Below are 20,452 nucleotides of genomic sequence, written 5' to 3'. Positions count from 1 at the left end.
CCTAACATCAGCCTGCTAGCACTGTCATTGTGAACATGTTAGCATACTGACATTAGCATTTCGCTCAAAGTAATGCTGGGTCTAAGCACAGCCTCACAGAGTTGCTGTAGACTCTTATCTAAAGTTCTGCTTGCAATTCTCATTTATGCCATTTGTAAATTTAAAAAAAATCAATAAACACATACTTTTACTCCTCCATATGTAAACTGGGGGCGAAAGACCATTCATAGGAATAACTTGCAACATGACGTAGGTAAAAATGACAGTGCAGCCTCAAAATATATCACACAATTGAGTCAAAACACCTACAACTTAGGTCGTAGTCTCAACAAATATGGGTAATTTTAATTTCAGTTATTTTTGCTGTATTGTACTGCTTTACATAGTGCAGGTGTGTCTATTTCTTTCTGGTCACTCTGAGTATATGTGAGACATGTGAAGTATCCTATCAAGTAAGGCCTGGACTCCAAACATGCCTGATTCAAATGTTACAAAGGCAAACCAAATTTAAACCTTTCATGAAATAATATATTTCTAAAAGGTTGTCATCGTTGCCTCCCTGCACACACTCTTTTTAATGAGATAAAACAGTGCACCGATAGTGAACATCCCTCTACATAATGCACTCTTGCCCTCCTGCCACTGTAAATGACTAAAATTCAAAATGCCTATTTTAGGATTGATCATTTGCATAATCTGCACTGCACGAGCCAAAAACCCACCCCTCCAACCCCACCACCACCAGCCTCCATACTTCCTCTCACATCTGAAAGCTGTTAGCCATGCATTTTCAGGGTGACACAAGAGGCTAGCATAAATCTTAACTCCTCCTCCTCCTGCACCAGCAGCAGCAGCAGCCGTGGATTCTGAACATGTGGCTGGCACCAGGATACCTCATCATGCATGAAATCTCTTCTCCTGAGGCCTCCATGGTAGACTCTCATTCTCAACATGGCAAACAATGCATACAGTGGCAGAAAAACAGACACTAATGAACAGCCAGGAAAGGTCATGTTTCAAGACACGGCTGGTAAAATATTGTGGAAAAATTTGATTTGAGCTAGATGAGTGGGAAATATTTTGGACTTTACATGAAGATTTGTTAAGCTGAGTCTATCTTGGATGACCAAACATTATATTCTCTGCATCTCACTCCATTTATTGTGCAAACTGTCAATTTGATATAATCATACAAAGTTTTATTAAACTGTAAGGTGATAAGTACAAAAAAAACTTGGAGTCAGCCTGCTTTCTCCTTTAAATTTGTCTACTTTTCCTTTTCAGTAAAACATAGGGATGCTGCAACAAGATAAGGGAGGATGACTCCTACTACTGCAAGGAATTACACCCGCTATTAAAAAAAGGAAGGGAAGGCATGGAAAAAGGAAGTAAAAGGAACTGTAAAAGACTGAAAGAACTGATATTCACAGCTAAAAGAAATGCTTTGACTAAGACTGACTGAATCCTGAAAACATCAACAAAACTTCAGCATGCTGCAGATACAGCTTGTGATATAAACTGTGAAGTATAATGATGAAGCAATCGCTGCTTTTTGTGAATGCCAAGGACAAAGACGTCTGGCAGCGATGATTTTGTTTATTTTCTTAAACATCTCTTTGCAGAGTGAGAACAATCGCAGAAAGAGACAGAAAGAAAGCTTTTAACGTGGCAACTTTACTCACATCCTCCCCATGAAAAGAGGAGGTGAAAATAAGGGTGGAAGAGGAGCAAAGGAGGAGAAGACGGCGGCTGTGGCCATTTAAATGGTGCAAGTAAGTCGTATACAGTCCACTCCCTCTGCTAAACAGTGGGTTAAGAGAAGTCATTTTTGCCCATGCTGGATGTTAGGGGAGGGAGAACAGACCACACTGCATTCTTCTATACTGAGGTCACTTTTTTCTTCTCAACCGTTCTGAAGCACTCAGCAAACTTCGGGCTGGACTGCGAGCTCGATCCAGTGGAGCACTGAAGGATCTACTGCACATGCTCAGAATGGAAGTGGGACATTGCCTACTGGTGTTTCCAAAACAGACAGAATTTCCCAAAAGCGTCACAGAGAAATTATTAATTAAGAGGGTGAAATGGGTGGAACAATAGTCTTTGTGAGACCTAATTGCAAACTCCAGCCATCCATCATCTCTTCAGACTGTGAGGAATAACAACGTAGAATATTCTAATTTTGTTCAGAAGGCCTTGAGCAAAACGTGAGCTGTTTTTGAGGAACTGTACTATTCTCCACCCTACCTAGAGTCTGAAAACATGTGAATGCCTTTCTTAAGTGTCAGCACCCAGCTGGTTTGCTGAATGGTGACTTAACTTAGCTTTGCTCATATCATACATACCTAAAGGATCAGTTCCCACCAAAAGTACATGAATATACTATTAAACCTCTTCAGAGACTGATGGCTGCATGGATACTACTGTCATTTATGTTTAACGTATTTATGACATTGCTAACTTTACCATTATAAAAAAGACATTTTGTCTAAAGATGCCTTATGCACATATTTTTCCACTTAATTGCAGCATCAAGTCTCTTCTGTAGTGGAATCGACATTATTATGGCTACTCTTATCATGATGGCCTGCTGGCAAAAGTGGACATAAAGTGCTAAATTAAATTTGTAGCGTTGAAGGAATGCGATTTGACTCCTCCTTGCCTAACTGACACTGATCAATAACTGCAAACAGCAAATCTGTTATCCCTTTCGGACACTTCAAAAAACCTCCATACCACAAATTATCGGCTTGTCATACTGGCATAAATGTTCACCTCAAGCATGGCACACAGTCATGTGAATAAGCATAACTGAATAATGGTACGATGCAGGTCTTCTGTTCTTTTTATACCTACTCTTGATGCCTTTCTGTCTTATGTGGTGGAGAGGAGGTCATGTGGCTCAGGTCTGTTTGGCAACAACTGGAAGTTGCTCCACATCCTCCTGGTTCATATTCTTGATATATATGTTTACAATCTATCTATAATTCTGACATCCTGATTGTCCACACAGTAATTTTATTACATCAGTCTATTCTGTGCTGTGCGTCTGTCCATCCCTCCTCTGAGGCTCTTCCTGAGGTATATTCTATATATTTTTTTTAACTCCATTTAGGGTTTGTGGGGGAGTGTTTCCATATCTAAAGCAAGGGTCTAAGAGTGTGTCGTATGCTGTACTGATAGTAAAGCCCCTTGAAGCAAATTTGTTATGTGTGATATTGGGTTATTCCAGTAAGACTGACTTCACTCTGTAAAGCGCTTATAATTGCTGTGGAAAGGTGCTATGTAAATAAACCTGCTTTGTCTTACTTCCACCTTTGCTTCCAAGACATACCAGTCTTAATTCACACAAACACAAGAGGTCCTTGTCGGAAAAATGCAAACATATCTCCTGTGTTTGAGCAAATGACCAGTGCTTTCATTTTTCACCTGTCTGCAGACGCTAAATCCACAAGCCCTCTGTCAAAGCATTTGATAAGAAAACATCCCTTACATCAAGCCGAAAAGGAAAACGGCATCTAAACTCGTGGTAGAGGCTGAAATCAGATTGCAATAAGGTGTAATACATGTGTAGGTCTTGACGGTGGCCTGGGCACCTCACCCCTTAAAAACTGTTTTTTCTCACATAAATAAAACAAACACACACAGTGTTGTTTACCTCCGCACATCAATCCTGTGGTTTCCTGCTTGGTCCAGGAGGGAGATCCACCACTCTGAGCTAGGAGGCATCTTTTCATCCTTCACTGCCTTGTGCTGATGTAATGTCAAGCAGCAGGACCTGGGGACCTTGAGAAAACAACATTGGCAGAATGTGAAGAGAGGTATTTTGCCCTTTACTGAAAAAAAAAGAGCAACAAGTTGCCATGAGGTAAAACTGATTCACAGCCTTGTAAAAGGATGAGACACATGTTCCAATAGAATCACAGCACACAAGACATGTACAGGTCAGGAAATACTGAGATCACAAAGAAGTCTTTAACTGGGACTATATCTTCTTTCAGTCAGAATTTTCCCTTTTATTTTAATCTATTGAGTGATAAAATGTATATGAAACTGGATGAATTTTTGCAGTGGCTCACAACATTTCTCCTTCTACATATGATACTTTCTTGTATGACATATGGTGCACAGATGAACATTACTGGTAGGCTGGTCTGGCCTCCTCAGGACTGAGGGGCTGCAAGGAGAGAGGTAAAACAAAAGGGAACTCTTTAAAGTTTTGAGATGATTGCTCGTGATACAATAAATTCTAAGGTGTGGGAGACCAAAAGCATCAAATATAGGGAAAGGAAGGCTCTTTACCTTTTACTAAACACAATCAGGGCCAGTTTGTTTACACTTACTTTACTAACTGCATTGAAGGTGTAACCCCCTTCTCTTGGTTGTTAGAGATTTTTCCTTCTGGGCTGTGGGTACTAAGACAGCAACGACTTCTCTTTATACGCTCTTCATTATGCTTCTTTTAATCAAACCCAATATGTTAAGACAATGCAGTAAATTTAACTTCACTCCAAAGGTTCAGAGCAGGCTTTTCACTCTACTGTTTAACAGGGCACTCTACTTCTGTCACACTGATACCTGACCTACTGATACCAAATTAACAAATACAACTTAAATATTACACATGTAAACATATAATTAAAAATAACAGTAAGTGCTATAAATAATAGATTATGATGTATTTAACAGTACTCTTAATTCCATCACAAAGATGTAGCATTATTCCTACTAAAATATAAATGTAATGTACACTGCACAGCTTAGTAACAAAAATTAGCATTGTGAAAATGTAATGTGCACAATAACCATGCAGACTGACCCATTTCAGAAAAAATGCACATTAAATCACTGAATTATGATCAGTGATAAGTTAATGCCTCCATCACTTCAATGTTGCACCTGGTAAAGTTAATTTAAAATAGTAATAGTAATAGTAGTCATAAGTTATACTTGAGTGAAAGTAAAGATATCGTGCTAAAATATTAATTTAGTAAAAGTCCCCCATACAAATGGGATCTGAGTAAAAGTCTTAAATTATCTGGTATTAAATGTACTTAAAAACTGAACATATTTTTCTGGTAATGAATATACTTCAGCATTGATTGTATGTTTAATACTGTATACGTTCAATACATACATTCTATACATTAAAAATCAAGACAGATGGTTTTAATTGGACAGGAGGGCATGTAACTAGTAACTAAAACTGTCAAAGTCATTGGAGTACAACATTTACATCTAAGATGTACTGGTGTAAAAGTATAAAGAGAAAAGAGAAATACTTAAGTAAAGTGAAAGTATCACAGATTTCCACCCCTGCTGCTGAGAGGCTTATGAATTTTTCCTCAAGGTTAATAAGGTTTTTATCTTATCTTAATCTGTAGGCTTAGACAATTTATTTGTTGATTTTATTTTTGATCCAAATCTGAAACATAACGTTAGTAATTTAATGTACTAGAGTAAACAGTAGAGTATTTGCATCTAAACTGTTGTAAGAAGAGGTACCAAATACAAGTATTTCAGTACCTGTTTGTAGTTACTTTCCACAACTAGTCCTGTTTGTATTTAGCCTAGTTTAGCATAAACACTGACAGCAGGTAACGTTAAACACAAGCATTAGAGCTACCATAAAAGAGCAAAGTTACACATTTCAACCTCTAGCTAACTGTTAGCATCGTGAAGCATCGCGGATTCGGTCACGCAGCTACCTGTACGCAGCATCTTGTTAGCTAGCACGCTAACGTTAGCCGTAAGGATAGCTAGCAGGTAAGGTATCCACCTGAGCGCCTTACCTGTTAGCTTAAAAGTGAGGACTTCAGAGATGCTGTTTGTAGTCCTGTCCAGCCGTTACGGTCAGTAAACAACTCAAAACCACCAAGCCGTGTTTTCTGTTTCTACATATGTTACCTTCACAACGTTCAACGTGTAAATAAGACGGCTAGCAGTTGTTGTCAAGCATATTTGGCAGATGCTAATTAGGCCCACTGTCTCCTTGTGCCTCCTGCGTTTGTACTGAGCTGGGCTAAAGTTAAAACTAAATTAAATAACAATAGAAAGAAACACCAAATTAAATGCAGTAATATAAAATGTGATTTACAATCTCAAAAATAAACAAAAACAACAAAATAATGAATTAAATAACAATTATTTTCACCATTAATTTCTCTGTCAATTATTTTCTGTTTCTATTATGGAGAAAATATTGATCAATGTTGACGTCCTTCCATGTCTTGTTTTATCTATAACCCAAAGATATTCAGTTTACTTTAATAGATGTGTAAAGAAAACAGAAAATAGTCACATTTGAGAAGCAGCTATCAGAGAATGTTGACATTTTTATTAAAAGAATAGATTAATCAATTATTAAAATAGTTGATTAATTTAACAGTTGATTGATAATGAATTAATCACCATAGCTCTAATAAGAATTTAAAAAATCTTCAATAAAGAATTTGAACTTGAATTGACCCTGTGCCAGTGAGATGATTGACAGGATAAATCAGTTTTCAAACTGGTGTCCAGGGAGGAATAACATTTTAATCACATTTTTATGGAAGTTGGAACAAAGAAGGATGAAATAGGGCTGGCGATTTTGATTGATTGTGACTCGTGGTGATCTACAATTGATCATTAATTCACTATGAAGACGTTATTTATCTGAAAACTTGCAAACCATGGATAAGTACCTCAAACAACTCCAAATATCATATGCAATATTTTCTGAACTGGGAGGAAAGCTTTTGTGTCAGGTTAAAACTTACAAGCAAATACAGCTTCCCAAATTGTCACATTATTTCTCGTGTGTGCAGGAGTTGAAGAATATCCACTACAAAGAAACTTGCTCATGACATTGAGGGATTTCATGGACTGAGGTGAGTTACCTTATGCTGTCGTCCAAAGGAAATATTCAGGTTGGAAGGCGCTGCAGCCATTTTTGACTAATGTTTGTAACTTCTGCTTGTCTGTATCAGGGAAAGTTATTGAGAGAGAAAATCCTACAAGATGGACACTGCCAAGATTGCGATAACATGACAGCTTGTACTTTACTGCCTCAAGTTAAACACCTTAGACAGATAGTACAGGCCAATCACTTCCTTATCAGGCCAAAGAGTTTTATTAGTATTTATGCGCTTACTACAAAAATATAGATAACCTCAAGTCATCTAAATTCAAGAAAACGTTGGGTTGATATAGCCTACAGATGGAAAGTGCTTCCAGCAACAGTTTAAGTATGTAGACAAATAAGATGCAAAGATCAAGAATGTCTTCAAATATTTTCAGCTATAGGTAATAAGACATTCCTATGCTTTAAAAAATGCGCCATGACTATGATTGTCTTAGCAGTGTAAAAACTGGGACGTAGTTACTTTTCGTTTCTGTGGCTGAGGGGAGAGTATGAGTCATCGGACAGATGGGAATTTTTTCCCGACATAGTTACTGGCTTCCCTATTTCCATTTGCAACCTCGCTTAGTGTGAGGTTACCTGCTGTCTATTCTGCTCCTTTCTCTCTATTTCCTGGTTCTCTAGAGCTTTAATATGGATATTAAACATCCCACTTTCCCTTTTGAGAACTTAATGCCTCCTTCTTCTCAGTTATACTCGTCTTTCTCTCATCGCTTCTCTTTGTTTGTCTCTCTTCTCTGTCTCATACTCAGCTGTACCTCCTACTTTCCCCCGTTTTTCCCTCACGTGAGCATCTCTGCAGGCCGCAGTATTTATGAGTGCTTGCAGAGGGGGCGGCAGGCAGGCAGCTGGAGTAACGACATTTCCAGACGGGATCTCTGAGCTCATTTCCCCCCAATCATTCCTCGCAAAGTCGCTGTGACTTTAGTCAGACATCAGCCTCAAATCATGGTTCTTTGACACTATTTATAAGTTAAAAGTTTACAAAAGGTGGTACAGAGGATAAATCAAAGTACGTAGCATGACTAAGAGATTTGCAAAACATACCATAGTTAGTATTTTAAGGAGTACAGAAGGATCTGAGAGTTTTTTATGTGGCTGATCCTCACAATTTAAAACTTAATTGGGTGTACTGATGTGCTATTCAGATAATGCAAAGGAACAACAGAGAAAACTGGGGACAGAAAGACCAGAGGTGGAAAAATACACACAATCTGTACTCAAGTAGAAGTACAGAAATTTACTTGAAGTATTCTGTGCAAAGCTAACTGGACTGTCTTGTTACATCTTTTTTGTCTTGTTACATTTTTTTCATCTTGTTATGTCTTATTACTTTTTTCCTTTTTTTGGCTTGTAACATGTCTTTAACATGTTTTTTTAAATCTTGTTATATCATCTTCATCCTTTTTGTCTTGTTACTTCTTGTACATAATCTTTCATCTTGTTCGTCTTATTGTCTTATTAGGTCTTTTACATTGTTTTTCATCTTATTATGTGTTACATTTTGTTACATCTTTTACGTCATTTTCATCTCATCCTGCCTTTTATGTTGTTACGTCTTTTCCATCTTTTCCATCTTATGTTTTTAAGGTCTTTTTCATCTTGTTAGGTCTTTTATTTCATTTTCATCCTGTTGTCTTTTATGTTGTTCTCATCTTGTTACTTTTTTAATGTTGTTTTTATCCTGTTATTTTTTTTTTAAGTCATTTACTTCTTGTTATGTCTTTTTGGTCTTCTTACATGCCAAGGATCATCATTTGTTGCATCCATTTAGGCTGAAATTGGTCTTGATGTTGGGAAGGCGGCACACAATGAAGCAAAATAAAAATAATCAGTAATTCCCCTCAAATACTTGAAAATTAAAGTAACAAGCCTATGATCAAATATTTTTACTTTGTTAGTCCTCATCTCTGAAAAAGACCAGGTTTAGTCAAAGCGCTGACTAACTTTCCAGATGTTGGGAATGACCAGCGTCTAACCACCCTGAAGAGACTGCAGGTCAACCAGAAACTACATTCAGGGAGAAATGGGAAGAAAAATACAACTGTGGACACAAAAGCATCACTTTAGTTATATTTCACTTCAAAAAGCAGCAGTAAACACATCAGTGAAGCATTACAAATACCACAAATTTCATTCAAAGTTGTAAAATCAATTTGGAGTTGATAATTCGACATAGTTAGTGACATGTGTGTCTAATTTGGGGATGCACACATAGATGAAAACTTGTGTCACTTTTTCCTTATTCGTGTGTGTGTGTGCCTCCCGTCCAGAAGAGAATATTCCTTCCCAGCTCCCCTCTCTCTGCATTGTAACAGGCTCTCCCACCGTTTGAGCTATTGTGGCAGTGAAATATGACACCCGCATGCACGGTGGGGCTCTTTGGTTTTTGTCTTGTGGGGTCTGACGTTGTGCTAACACGTAGATTATCAACACAAACGTCGTCAGATGAGGGGACGCTGAGGGTTTCCTGTCATTATCTATGGCAGGCCTGTTCAGTTACTGTTTTAGAGGGGCCAAATATGACAAAAGTAAAGTGCCAAGAGCCGGATGTTTACATTTTCTATCTCTGACCTGTAAGGTAAGGAATTTAACTGTGTGAAGCAAGTCACAATTTGCAAAGAAACACAATGTACAAAAGTAGACAATGCACCTTTGTAATCCTGGATTAGATGCAACACAATGTTGCATTTAACAACGTGCATTTCATTCTGAACGTTCATATTTTGTTGATTTTGGAGCCCCCTGTGGATAAAGGTGGTAGTGTTTCCACAGTACTAACCACAAAATATAACGCAAAAAATTAAATTATCATAATAAAAATCTTCTGCTTCTCTTTTAACGTTCTAACAGACGACTCACTGTAACTTTGTCTGGGAAAATGGAAACACAGGCTCGTCTTGTCTGATTTCTAGGAGAATCCGAACCAGAGGCTGACATCAGCAATAACTAGACTCTTTCTAGCAGCTTAACATAAAATTTCAGTGAAATCCTTTTTTTTTCATATTTGTAAATGATCAACAGGCCAGATTAAGTTTGTTAAAGGGTCATATTTGGTCCACAGGCCACCAGTTGAGTAGGCCTGCTCTGTGGTGTGATGTCTGAGGACGAGTCATTTGTTCTGGGGCTTGTTCGCATCATCTTTGGATGTATTTTACACAAAATCTCAACTGCGACTCCAGTGATTTTGTGCAGTTAGCAATCCACTGCTGCAGAAAGGCAAAATCCGTTTTAAATCTCAGTATTAGCCTTTTGCTTTTTAACGTATAACTATAAAAATGGACACTCTCTGTTCCAAAAGGAGTTTCTCTATGAGAGCAGCCCTTCAGATAAACTTCTCACTCTCCGGTATGCTTTCTTTCTCTCTCTGCCTTTCCCTGTGTTTAGTGGTGCCACGCTTGCCAGCAGTCTTGCACATTATCTGAAGTCAGGGAAGGATCCAGTCATATTTTCCATCCACTCTCTGTGTCTGACTGGATGTCTGCGCTGGTGGGAGAAAGGAGAGAAAAAGAGGGAGGGATGGAGAGCTGGAAGTTTTTGGATGGGGGCTGGGACAGTGGAGAAATCCAGATGCAGAAACAACGAGAAGAAAACCAGACCAAGAAATAGGGAAAAAGTGCTTGTGCTGAAATGTTTGTACTGCGAGAGAAACAGAGCCAGCGAATAGCTTCTGTAGCACATCCAGTGTCAAATCCTGAAAAACCTGTGCCATGCTGGTAGAGAGAGGAAACAGTAATCTGACCTTTTAATCAAAACGTGGGCGTTTAACATCAAGCCAGCGCCTGCATTGGCTTCATTGACGTGGTGCCATGATGGGGGGAATGGGTTTTTAGCTTTGGGTCCCCCACCATTTTCTCTCACGCCCCAAAGGGGAGGTGATGTGTCATGATGGGTGGAGCTCGTGAGAGGCTGGAGTTGTTAGTCAGCTGAGCTCTACTTTCAAAAACAGTTTGAATGCTTGAAATTATGTTGCATTCTCCTACCCTTTATTCACAACAATACCTTTATGTTTTGCAATAATTACTAACAGTCACTTGCAGATGACCAGCTTGTACATGCAACTGACAGGATCAAATAATTTTGCTAGTGTCCAACACAGGTCATGCACATCATTTAAAAATTGTAATACTACTCTTAATAGTACTGCATTTGCTAGCAATGATAATATTAGTATTATGCTGTAATAATAAATAAAACATATTGTGCTCATTTTCTAAAGGTCTTGTCTAAGATCAGGCAGTTTATAACATCCAGCCACACCTTCAGGGGTTCAGTAACTACTAATGATGTCTCAAACAGTGGTTCTCAACCTTTTTTGGACCAGTGCCTCCCTGTCCATTATCCAGGTCACTTACCACCCCCCATTAAACAAAATGAAGGCTAATTGTCTGGCACTCGGGCCGCATTTAGTGGACCTGGCTTAATCTCCACTCAGCGGGAATATGTTGTTGGGAAGGCAAGAAGAAGCCTGGTCTTCGAGAGAGGAGAAACCAGAGATTCACAAACTAGACTAACTTTGTAACGTCGCAGCAGCGGAAACACCGCCTCCACTGGAGTCATCTGTTTGATGTTGATTGTTGTTGAGACTCAGCTGGTCAGGTGGCAGGTGTCTTGTTTTAGGATCGTGTTATGGTGTGTGCGTCTGGACGCTAGACGCTAATTTGCTTTCATGTCCGACAGCAGAATGTCCCTGTTATTAATCTGTAACCATGGTGATAACACGGCACTCATCCCGAGGTGACACAGTAAACACCATGTTGGTGAATTTTAACAGACGATACTCTTGTTTTCCGTTTCCATGAAGAGAACAAACGCACCCAAGAACGTCTAAATGCCCCGCTTTTCACAAATATTGTTTCCAACTCTCCCCAGTGATCTCTGAACACCCCCTGGGGGGAGACAGGACAAAATAATTTTAACTTAAGGTCCATCCCTTTATAAAAAGCCATGCATGTGCACATGCACCTAAGATGTTTTCATCACTTTGCACACCTACCGCCAACACATTTCAACACTACTGACGCCATAAATACAGAATTTTTGTTGCTGGGTACTTAATGAAGGAAGAAGAAAGAATCTTGGAGCTCTTTAGAAAAGACTGACTTTCTCCTTGGCGTGACAGCTAACCATTGGCATACTGACAGCTTCTGTCAGAAAGAGCCGCAAGCATTGTAGCCTGTGACTCATGCGCTAGAAAATCACCACCTCAACATCACCATAGACAATACAGATGAAGATAACAATCTGATTAATTGAATTTAGACGCATGTTGCATTGTTTAAATTTATGTAAGCATTTAAAAGAAGTATAATATTATAATTATTGTATATATATAATTATAATTACTTGGACAATTTAGTGTTTTACAGATATTTGTCAGGACTCTACACACAGCTTAAAACCAAGATCATCTGGTCAGCGTATACTTGGACTTTGCATGAAAGGGATAGTTCCACATTTTGTGCATTGGAAATGTGGTTATTATTCTGTTTCATAGAAGTAAGGAGTGATATCATTCTCATTTCTGTGGGTCAAATATGAAGCCACAGGCAGGAACAGTTAGCTTAGCTTAGCATAAAGACTGGAAATGGGGGGGGACAGCTAGCCTGGCTCTGTCCAAAGCTAACGATATCTGCCTTCTTCTCATCTAACTCTCGGCAACAAAACAAATGAGTGTATTTCCCAAAATGTTAAACAATTATGCTCAAGAAAAAACAAGTAAGCAGACCTCAGGTTAAGATTATTTTGTCACACTTCAATTTTCAAGATCAAGAATGGGATTCCATGCTTGAAACCTGAAACTGAGCTACCTATAAGTAACACTGACATGAGATACTGTAATTTTACCCTTTAAGCTGGTTGTCTCAGTACAGCAGAATCAACCTAACAGGGAACAGGCTTACTTCACTGAATATATACGTCGATACAGTAGCGTAAATTCCCATCGTCCATTGCCTGCCAGCGCAGAAAATGACTGTCCTGAATGTAAATGACTACTGTAGTGGTGAGAGTGGTGCTCAGCCAGCAAACACTAACCCCAGCCTGCAGACTAAAGAGACAAAAGTCGGGCCTTTATGAGATGATTGCAGTTCACATTGGTCTCCACTTGAAGTAACAGTCAGAAGTGGGCTGAAGCGTTCACCCTGTAATTGAGCATTTACCCATAATGCCGCGTGGAAGTCTCTCTCTCTTCTTTAACTGATGCTACAGCTTTGAATGAACTTGCAACGTCTGGGCCAGAGCTGGAAGGTTTATTTTCACAGAGGCGACGGCTGTAGTCACACTAGTTATTTGCTCGTCTGTACACGTACACGGCAGACTGATCCCCGCTGGAAACCTGAAGTTTACAAAGGAGTTCAGATCAGGTTTTATTAAATGAGCTGTAGTAATGCCGAGTCATAACTCTGGATGGTGACATTTTTGAAATAACTTTTTAGCCATTTTCTCATGGACAAGTCACAGCAGAGGTACAGACAGGAAATGGTTAGGGAGTGAGAGCTGCAATTAAAGTCTCCAGACAGAATTGAACTGGTGGCATAACCACGAGGCAACCAATTAACCCCCATGACCAGTGGCTTTTATGCTTATATATGTTTAAACATGAGCAGAGTTTTATTTGAAAGTCATGTAGCACGTCATCTATGATAAGGGTGGGCAATTACAACAAATCTGGCTGCAATCCATGAGCCCATGCCAAGTAGGAGTGTGTGATCTAGCCACAAAATATTATTACAACCTAATTATTCACAATCACAATCCACTATCTTAAGCTGCTATCTTTTTTTGTCAATTTTTAAAAGCCCTGCAGACTAAAGCCAAACGTGAAATACACCATTAAAGCACAATATTACATTAAATATTCTATGCAAGTCTGAAAATGGTGATTAAACCTTTAATGAAATAACACTTTTCAAGTACTGTGTTGTTCACAATATGTTACCCAAGGAAGAGCCATGGCGCGGATCGTCTAGTTGATCAAGTTGTGTGAAGTTTGGAATCAGAACAGGACATGGAACACCTTGATCTCTACAACTTGCCTGGAGAGGAGATAGTGGAAAGTGTCCTTAGTGTCCTTAAGAGGACAGTCTCGATCTAAAATTGTCAAATTGCCCATACTTAATAACACCAGGGCCAGAATCACCAGTATGAACCTTGACATTGCTGGTTAAAATCCAGCTGAGGATCTTTGTTTTATCTGTCCCTCGTTTCCTGTCATCTCTAAACTGGTGCTGTCTAATAAAAACATAAAATACTCCCAGAATATGTCTTTTTTTTTAAAGTGGCTGATGGACTGTCATTTAGGGAGGAGCCATGTCATTATTTATGAGGTGAATACATGAGCAATCTACTTCTGAATTTAACTTCTTGAACGACTTTTCAGGCAAATTGTGGAAGTCCTGACATTTAATATTCTCCTCTTCCCTAAACCTCATATCTGCACTATGAGAACAAACCAGTAGAGTGAGAAGACTCTTCTGTTTGGACGAATTACTTCTTGTGGCTCTTCATTAAGTGACGTGTTGTAAATAATGTAATTAAGTTGTGAGAACCCTTCTTAGATGAGTGTTTTATAATTATCTTTTGGCTTCTGACTAAAACGTCAAATTAAACTCAGGCTTTAATCACAATTTGAAACGTGTTGCATGTTTAATGCAGTATTGTGTTTAAATGGTGCAAATGAAGCAATTTGTTTTTCAAGTCTGGCTATAGTCTACAGAAGAAAGAATTTAATTTTAGATTGTGGAAAATATTATTTTTTGGCCAGATTGCCCACTTTTATTGTGAATGCATTTTCAAAACCACCAAACAATGTGCGGATCATTAAGCTGTTTTCTATTTTACCATTCTTGGCTAATTTCTTACTCACGTGCATGTGAAAACACAAGGCAGGATTTGGTGGGAAGTAAATGTTAATTGCGTGAATTCTAATGATTTTGAAAATATAATACAATGAAAACTAATGAGACAACAGCGACAGAGCAGCAAAGAGTGCATGCAGGAAGAAAAGTGTTCATGTACCACTGAACCCTTCCAATTAAAAAGTTAGCCGTTTCACAAAACATTTTGCATTAACTCAGTTGTATTTGGATAAGACTAAATATTGAGAACATAAAACTATACCTGTCCACACAGGTTATCCCCCCTAAAATCTCTTTTCCTTCGTCTCTTTTGTGTTGTCCTGCAATGAAAACGAAAGAGCCAGGAATTCATTTTTACCATGATTATTTACTAGATGTGCACATATAATTTTAGAAAACTGTTAAGATAAACAGTATTACAGTTTGGTAGTCCGCTTGATAACAGCCATTTAGAATTTAAAGATATGCTGTACAGTGACTGATTTTATTTGTGATACTGTACAATTTTCCTCATCATACCCTGTAATTTGTCTGGAGCAGGTGGGCCTACAATGGGCTTCTGTGTAAACAAAGCATGAAATGTCTGCAAGAACCCGTAATTGAAAACAATTAAAACACATCATAATGGCCTGGAACAAAGTTTTAACAGCAAGTAATAGCGGCCCTATCGCAAAATGCCGGTTAGACAGACATTATTGTTTAGGGGGGGAAAAAAAAGCAAAAAACAAATAAATGCCCCTCAGCACCTTAAATAATGTGGAGGAAATCGAGTCTGCAGGCAGTAAGAGGCAGAAACAAGAGAGAGAGGGAGACAGGGAGGGTTTGGCTGTGTTAGAGTTTGGAGCAGAAAAGACTCAGAGACTTACAAGTAGAAACACGTGGACAAGGCCAGGCAGATGCTACGTGTTGCTGGCTACAGCTCAGAGGCTTGCTGGGGAATGCGCAGTTTTGGTGTTTTTAGTTTCTTTGCAAGATCTGCCTAGTCTTAATGCTGAATGTAAACCTACTTATGCAAAGACGGCTTCTCCAGAATGTGAGGAAAGTGATTTACTGCCAATTAAAATGATTTGTCGTACCTATACTGCTATTTATGCATCTAGATTGTTTTGGTGTGAGTTCTGGAGATATCGGCTGTGGAGTTGTCTGTCTTCTCTCCAGTATAGAGGGACTAAATGGCACTGTGGCCTGTGGTGCTCAAAATACCAAAAAATAAATTTCTTAAAAAATCAACAGCCGTGTCTCTTTCCAAAAGTCACAACCCCATTACTCAAGATGGCAGTTTCTATTTTCTCTCAACCAGACTTCACCAGCCAATCGTATCATCATGCAGAAGAAAGCATGCATCTACTCATGGATGAGAGGCTTGTGACTGCATGAGATAATAACATTAATGGTGTCCTCCTGGGCTGAGATGTAACCTCTCAGCAACTACAGATTATTGAATGCATGTCCTGACATGTAATTTGCAATGTATTCCATCAGATTAGTCAAGTTAAATAACTTATTCAAAATATGTCTTTTTGAGCCCATTTGTCTGGGTCACTCTGTCTTTTGTGGCTATTTTAAAGCCCAAGATCACAAATCACAGTTTCCTTCAGGGGACTTTACAATCTGTACAGTGTACGACATCCTCTGTCCTTAACATTAGAGCCTCATTAGCATGACAAAGCACACTAACATGACAAAAAAGAACTCATGATGCTTCTTAAGTCAGACATGAAGTCTTCTGAGGCAGAAAGCAGTTTGGTTGATGACACGCAGAGCTGCACAGCACTGTAGTGTTGCAACCCTGTTGACCGTGTGTGGAGGTAAGATGTTGCATTCCTGACAGTGTCAGTGCTGTGATTCTCCCTTCTCACGCTGTATGGCAGATGCACTGCATGTGCAAAAATTGTTGCACTTAAAAAAATCTCTTTATGTGAAATCCTTTCAATCTCCTCCTATTTTTAAAGACAGTAACTTTATTCAGAATACCACCACTTAAACTAACTGCAGCAAAACACAGATACTTATATTTTGTATTTTAAATAGTTTTAAATATGTTAGTCTAGGTCATATTTCATCAGACACAATGCTTTCAGAAAATGCCACATCACGTGTTACAGTAAAGCAAGTTGGGTTAAACTGCCTTTTCTCTGTTTCCCAAGTTTACATTTGGGACACCAAAAATATACTTTGGCTACCAAATTCAAGGGCTCAGTAGCCAGCGCTTAAAAATATTAGCATCTATCCCCGAGATGGCACTTGACCTGGGGTTCCAGAAAATACATTTGAAAAGCTTAACAGCAATGTTTCTCTCAGAAATCAGGACTCAAGATAATCCACTGACTAGATGCACACTAGATGTGGGTGTAGTTTGCTAGTAAGAAAATAGTTCCTGCATGAAACTGCTCACAACAAAGTCTGTGGATTTTGATCTTGAGTAAACAGAGAGAAGGCAGACATCTACAGCTGATGTCGCCAAAACTCTGCAGCTCACACCAAAACCCTCTACGTGGATGAATAGCACTACAGGTTAAGAGGAAAAATACGCATTTTTGTTTGCTCCCATGTTTCACCTGTATTAGCTGACCTCTCCTGAGGGTCTGCACCACTTTTAAATAAACACTCAGTCCCTCCACCATCAAACAGCTTCAGCTTCCGTTCATAAATGCTACTCTGCGGGAGTCCTGTTAGGTTTAATTGTGGAAAACAGTCATCCAATGCTTATTAACGGGGAAAAAAAATCATGAAAAATCTGGGGCAGTGGCTGTGAAAACACCTTTTCCCACAACCTGTTACATCTTGGGCTCCTGCTGCCAGTGACAAACTTGGAATTTCCTCCCTCGTGTCTACAAAGCTTGGTGGCTGCAATTCAATTATTTCTGTACTCCCTCTTCCCTCTTTTCTTACAGTACAAACACTGTCTGACAAGGATGGACTTCTTGTGATTACCTACACTGGCAGTGCTGATAGTTGTGGATTGTTTCCGATTCCCTTGGCTGGAAAAACCTCACAGCAAATATCTTGTCCAGTAGTTAGAAAACATGTCGCCCCTACGGCTGCAATGGAAGGATATTTGAATGCAGCTGAAACTCCATTAAATTCATTCTGAGGGATTCCACCCAAACCACCGGTCTGAACCCTGCGAGACTCGCCACAGAAAAATATATTATAGATTGCAGCAACTCCAAACACCAGAAAATTACCAGTTCTATTTTAACGCTGTCCTGCTTCAGCTTCATTTCACTCATGGAAAGTCACCCAGAAAGTACTGCCTGATTCCATCTATTCATCTAGTGAATTTGACACATTTAGAAGAGAAAGAAAGAGAATAAAACTATAGTCATATTATTTTGCTGAGGAAAATGTGTTTTTCTTGTTAAAATCACAGAGACAGCAGACAGGCACAGGTCTTATCAAACAGGTTTCCTCTCAGACCAACAGCAGGACTTCCCTATTTTCATTTCATTCAAAAACGGCCTGAAGCTTATCATATTCTTTAACTCTCAACAGTTCCCCCTCATCTTTCTTTTTCCTTTCCAAAAAAAAAGAGTCACTCAAAATGGGTGTGTCTTAATTTTGAAGGTTGCTCGTTTTGCACTTGTGGCACTTTGAATCACTTTATTGTTGCATTATGCGTGTGTCACCAACAGTGGTGGTTACTGCAGCAGCCATCATTGCCACATGTGAAAATCTAATTTTTTGTCAAGACAAATGCTTTTATGTAACAGTCATTTTCAGTATTTCTGCACTTTATATTGCTTAATTTTGCACTTTCATGCTTTATATTGCTTATTTTTGTATTGTACTTTTATTCTGTATTGCTTATTTGTGTACTATCTGCATCTTCTATCACTATGAGCTTTACAAGATCTGTCTGTTGTATATATGTAGATATGTGCGAATACAGGCATCATGTGGGGATGATGCAACTGTGATTATGTTGTGCCTGCACAATGTCAATAAAGTTCTGGGATCTTGAATTTTGAACATAATTTAAAGATAAGATCAGCCTGAAATTATTTGAAAGGAAGGATATTCCATAATAAAGAAAGGCTGCAGTTAAAGGTTAACGTATGGTATCAGGAAATATATCAGTATAGGTTACATACAGCAGCTCCATGCTCTATACAGGTGATGTAAACCTCATGCAGTCCGCAATGAATGTTGCACAAGTGCATGACATAAGGTGTACCGTTCGTAAGGACTTGCAGTGAAAAGGGAGAAGAAAAAAAAATAAAGTCGCTGAAATGGAGATCGACAGCTGTCTGTCTGTTTGGCAGGTGTTGGAACAGACACCCAGCTTTCATTGGACGGGGAACAGATGCTAAGAAATACCTGCTTAGTGCAAACAAAATCACTAACCACACAAGTTTTCCCTCCAGAAACTATTCATTTTCTCTGCGGCAGCTTAAGTCATATCGGGCCAACATGTTCGCTCTGATTGACTGTGTCACGTCTACAGAGCAGAGGTACAAAAATAAATAAATAAATAAATAACCGATTAAAAGAAATGCTTTGGTAAACATCAGAATGAAGATGTTTTTGTGCAGATTTTTAATCTTTTAGCCATGATAATTTGGGAAGACATACTTTTGCTCACTGTGAGTATGATGATTGTTTATATATCATATATATGTTTACATTTATTTTTTTCATTGCATGTTTTGTCTTTTCTTCAATCCGAGTAGCTGATTTGGGAAAACTTTATTCTAACCACCAGCATGATGATTTTATACCAGTTAGAACGTTATATAACGTAGTGTTAGTGCTGGTGTGGAGTGCATGGCTAGCATGAATCAGAAGATTTTATAACACACTGCATACAGTACATATATAGTAATTTTAGCTAGTATGTGTCTACAAGAATCTACTCTTTACTAGTATTGTGGTTTTTGTTTTTTTTCTAACGTTGTCCATTGTATGTCTATATTTTCTTCCATATAGTTTCAGTTTTGACGTGTTTGCTAGGGTTGCAGGGTTGCCAGGCTCATGCATGCGTTGCAGCAGTTTTTTTGTTTGCTAGTTGCGCAGACTTATTTTGCTTGCAGATTACATGAATAATATCTATGAATCCATATTCTAATATCAAAATAACTTATTTATGGGACACATCACATGCATACCCACTTGCACAACCACGCATGATGTGCTTTGCTCAGGTAAGGGAGAAGAGAAGAGGGTAGAGAAAACAACAAGATAAAGCAACAGATTTGTTTGTGCATTAATGAATTGTTCTATGCATTCGCAGAGCTATATTTAACTTATTATGCATGCTTTTGGAAAGCTGCTTTTAATGCTGGCACAGTAAATATTTATGGCATTATGTTGTAGATATTACAATGTCGGGCATATTTTGAGTTCAGGTGTTGGGCTGTTCTTTACATTGGTTTTATTGGCTGTTGAACTGGTTTTGGGCTGATTTTGATCCTGCATTTGGCTGGTTTTGTCACACAAACCTGGCAACCCTGAATCACAGAACAATCATGGAAAACAATGTAAGTTATCCCAGGAAGAAGTCCTGATTTTCTTTTCTCAAAATGGATACAAGAACTATTTCAGGATAGAACTTTTGTTTTCACATACAATAAAAGTAAAAATAAAGACCTAATGTTGTATTCTATAATTTGATTATTTCCACTATTGCTTCATCAGTCTAACATGCCTTTGTGCTTGTGATAAACGTCTGCTAAATGTCTAATATTCACAT

The 20,452-nt window shown here is 38.6% G+C and overlaps 1 protein-coding gene across 1 annotated transcript in view; it reads right to left on the bottom strand.

Moving 5' to 3' along the window:
• Positions 1-5,946, bottom strand: part of tmem101 (transmembrane protein 101) — a 72,188-nt gene extending 66,242 nt beyond the window's left edge. Inside the window, exons 1-2 of the mRNA XM_084741570.1 lie at positions 5,790-5,946; positions 3,656-3,783 (exon numbers count right to left, since the gene is read on the bottom strand). Coding sequence (XP_084597696.1) covers positions 3,656-3,726 — 71 coding nt within the window. The 5' untranslated portion in view covers positions 3,727-3,783; positions 5,790-5,946. The remainder of the gene's footprint in view (positions 1-3,655; positions 3,784-5,789) is intronic.
• Between the last annotated feature and the right edge of the window lie 14,506 nt (positions 5,947-20,452).

Source organism: Lutjanus erythropterus, chromosome 17 (genome assembly GCF_056507025.1).
Source record: "Lutjanus erythropterus isolate fLutEry1 chromosome 17, fLutEry1.hap2, whole genome shotgun sequence".
Lineage (NCBI taxonomy): Eukaryota > Metazoa > Chordata > Actinopteri > Lutjaniformes > Lutjanidae > Lutjanus > Lutjanus erythropterus.
Note: the sequence above shows the minus strand (reverse complement) of the source record. Positions and strands in the feature narration are given on the sequence as shown.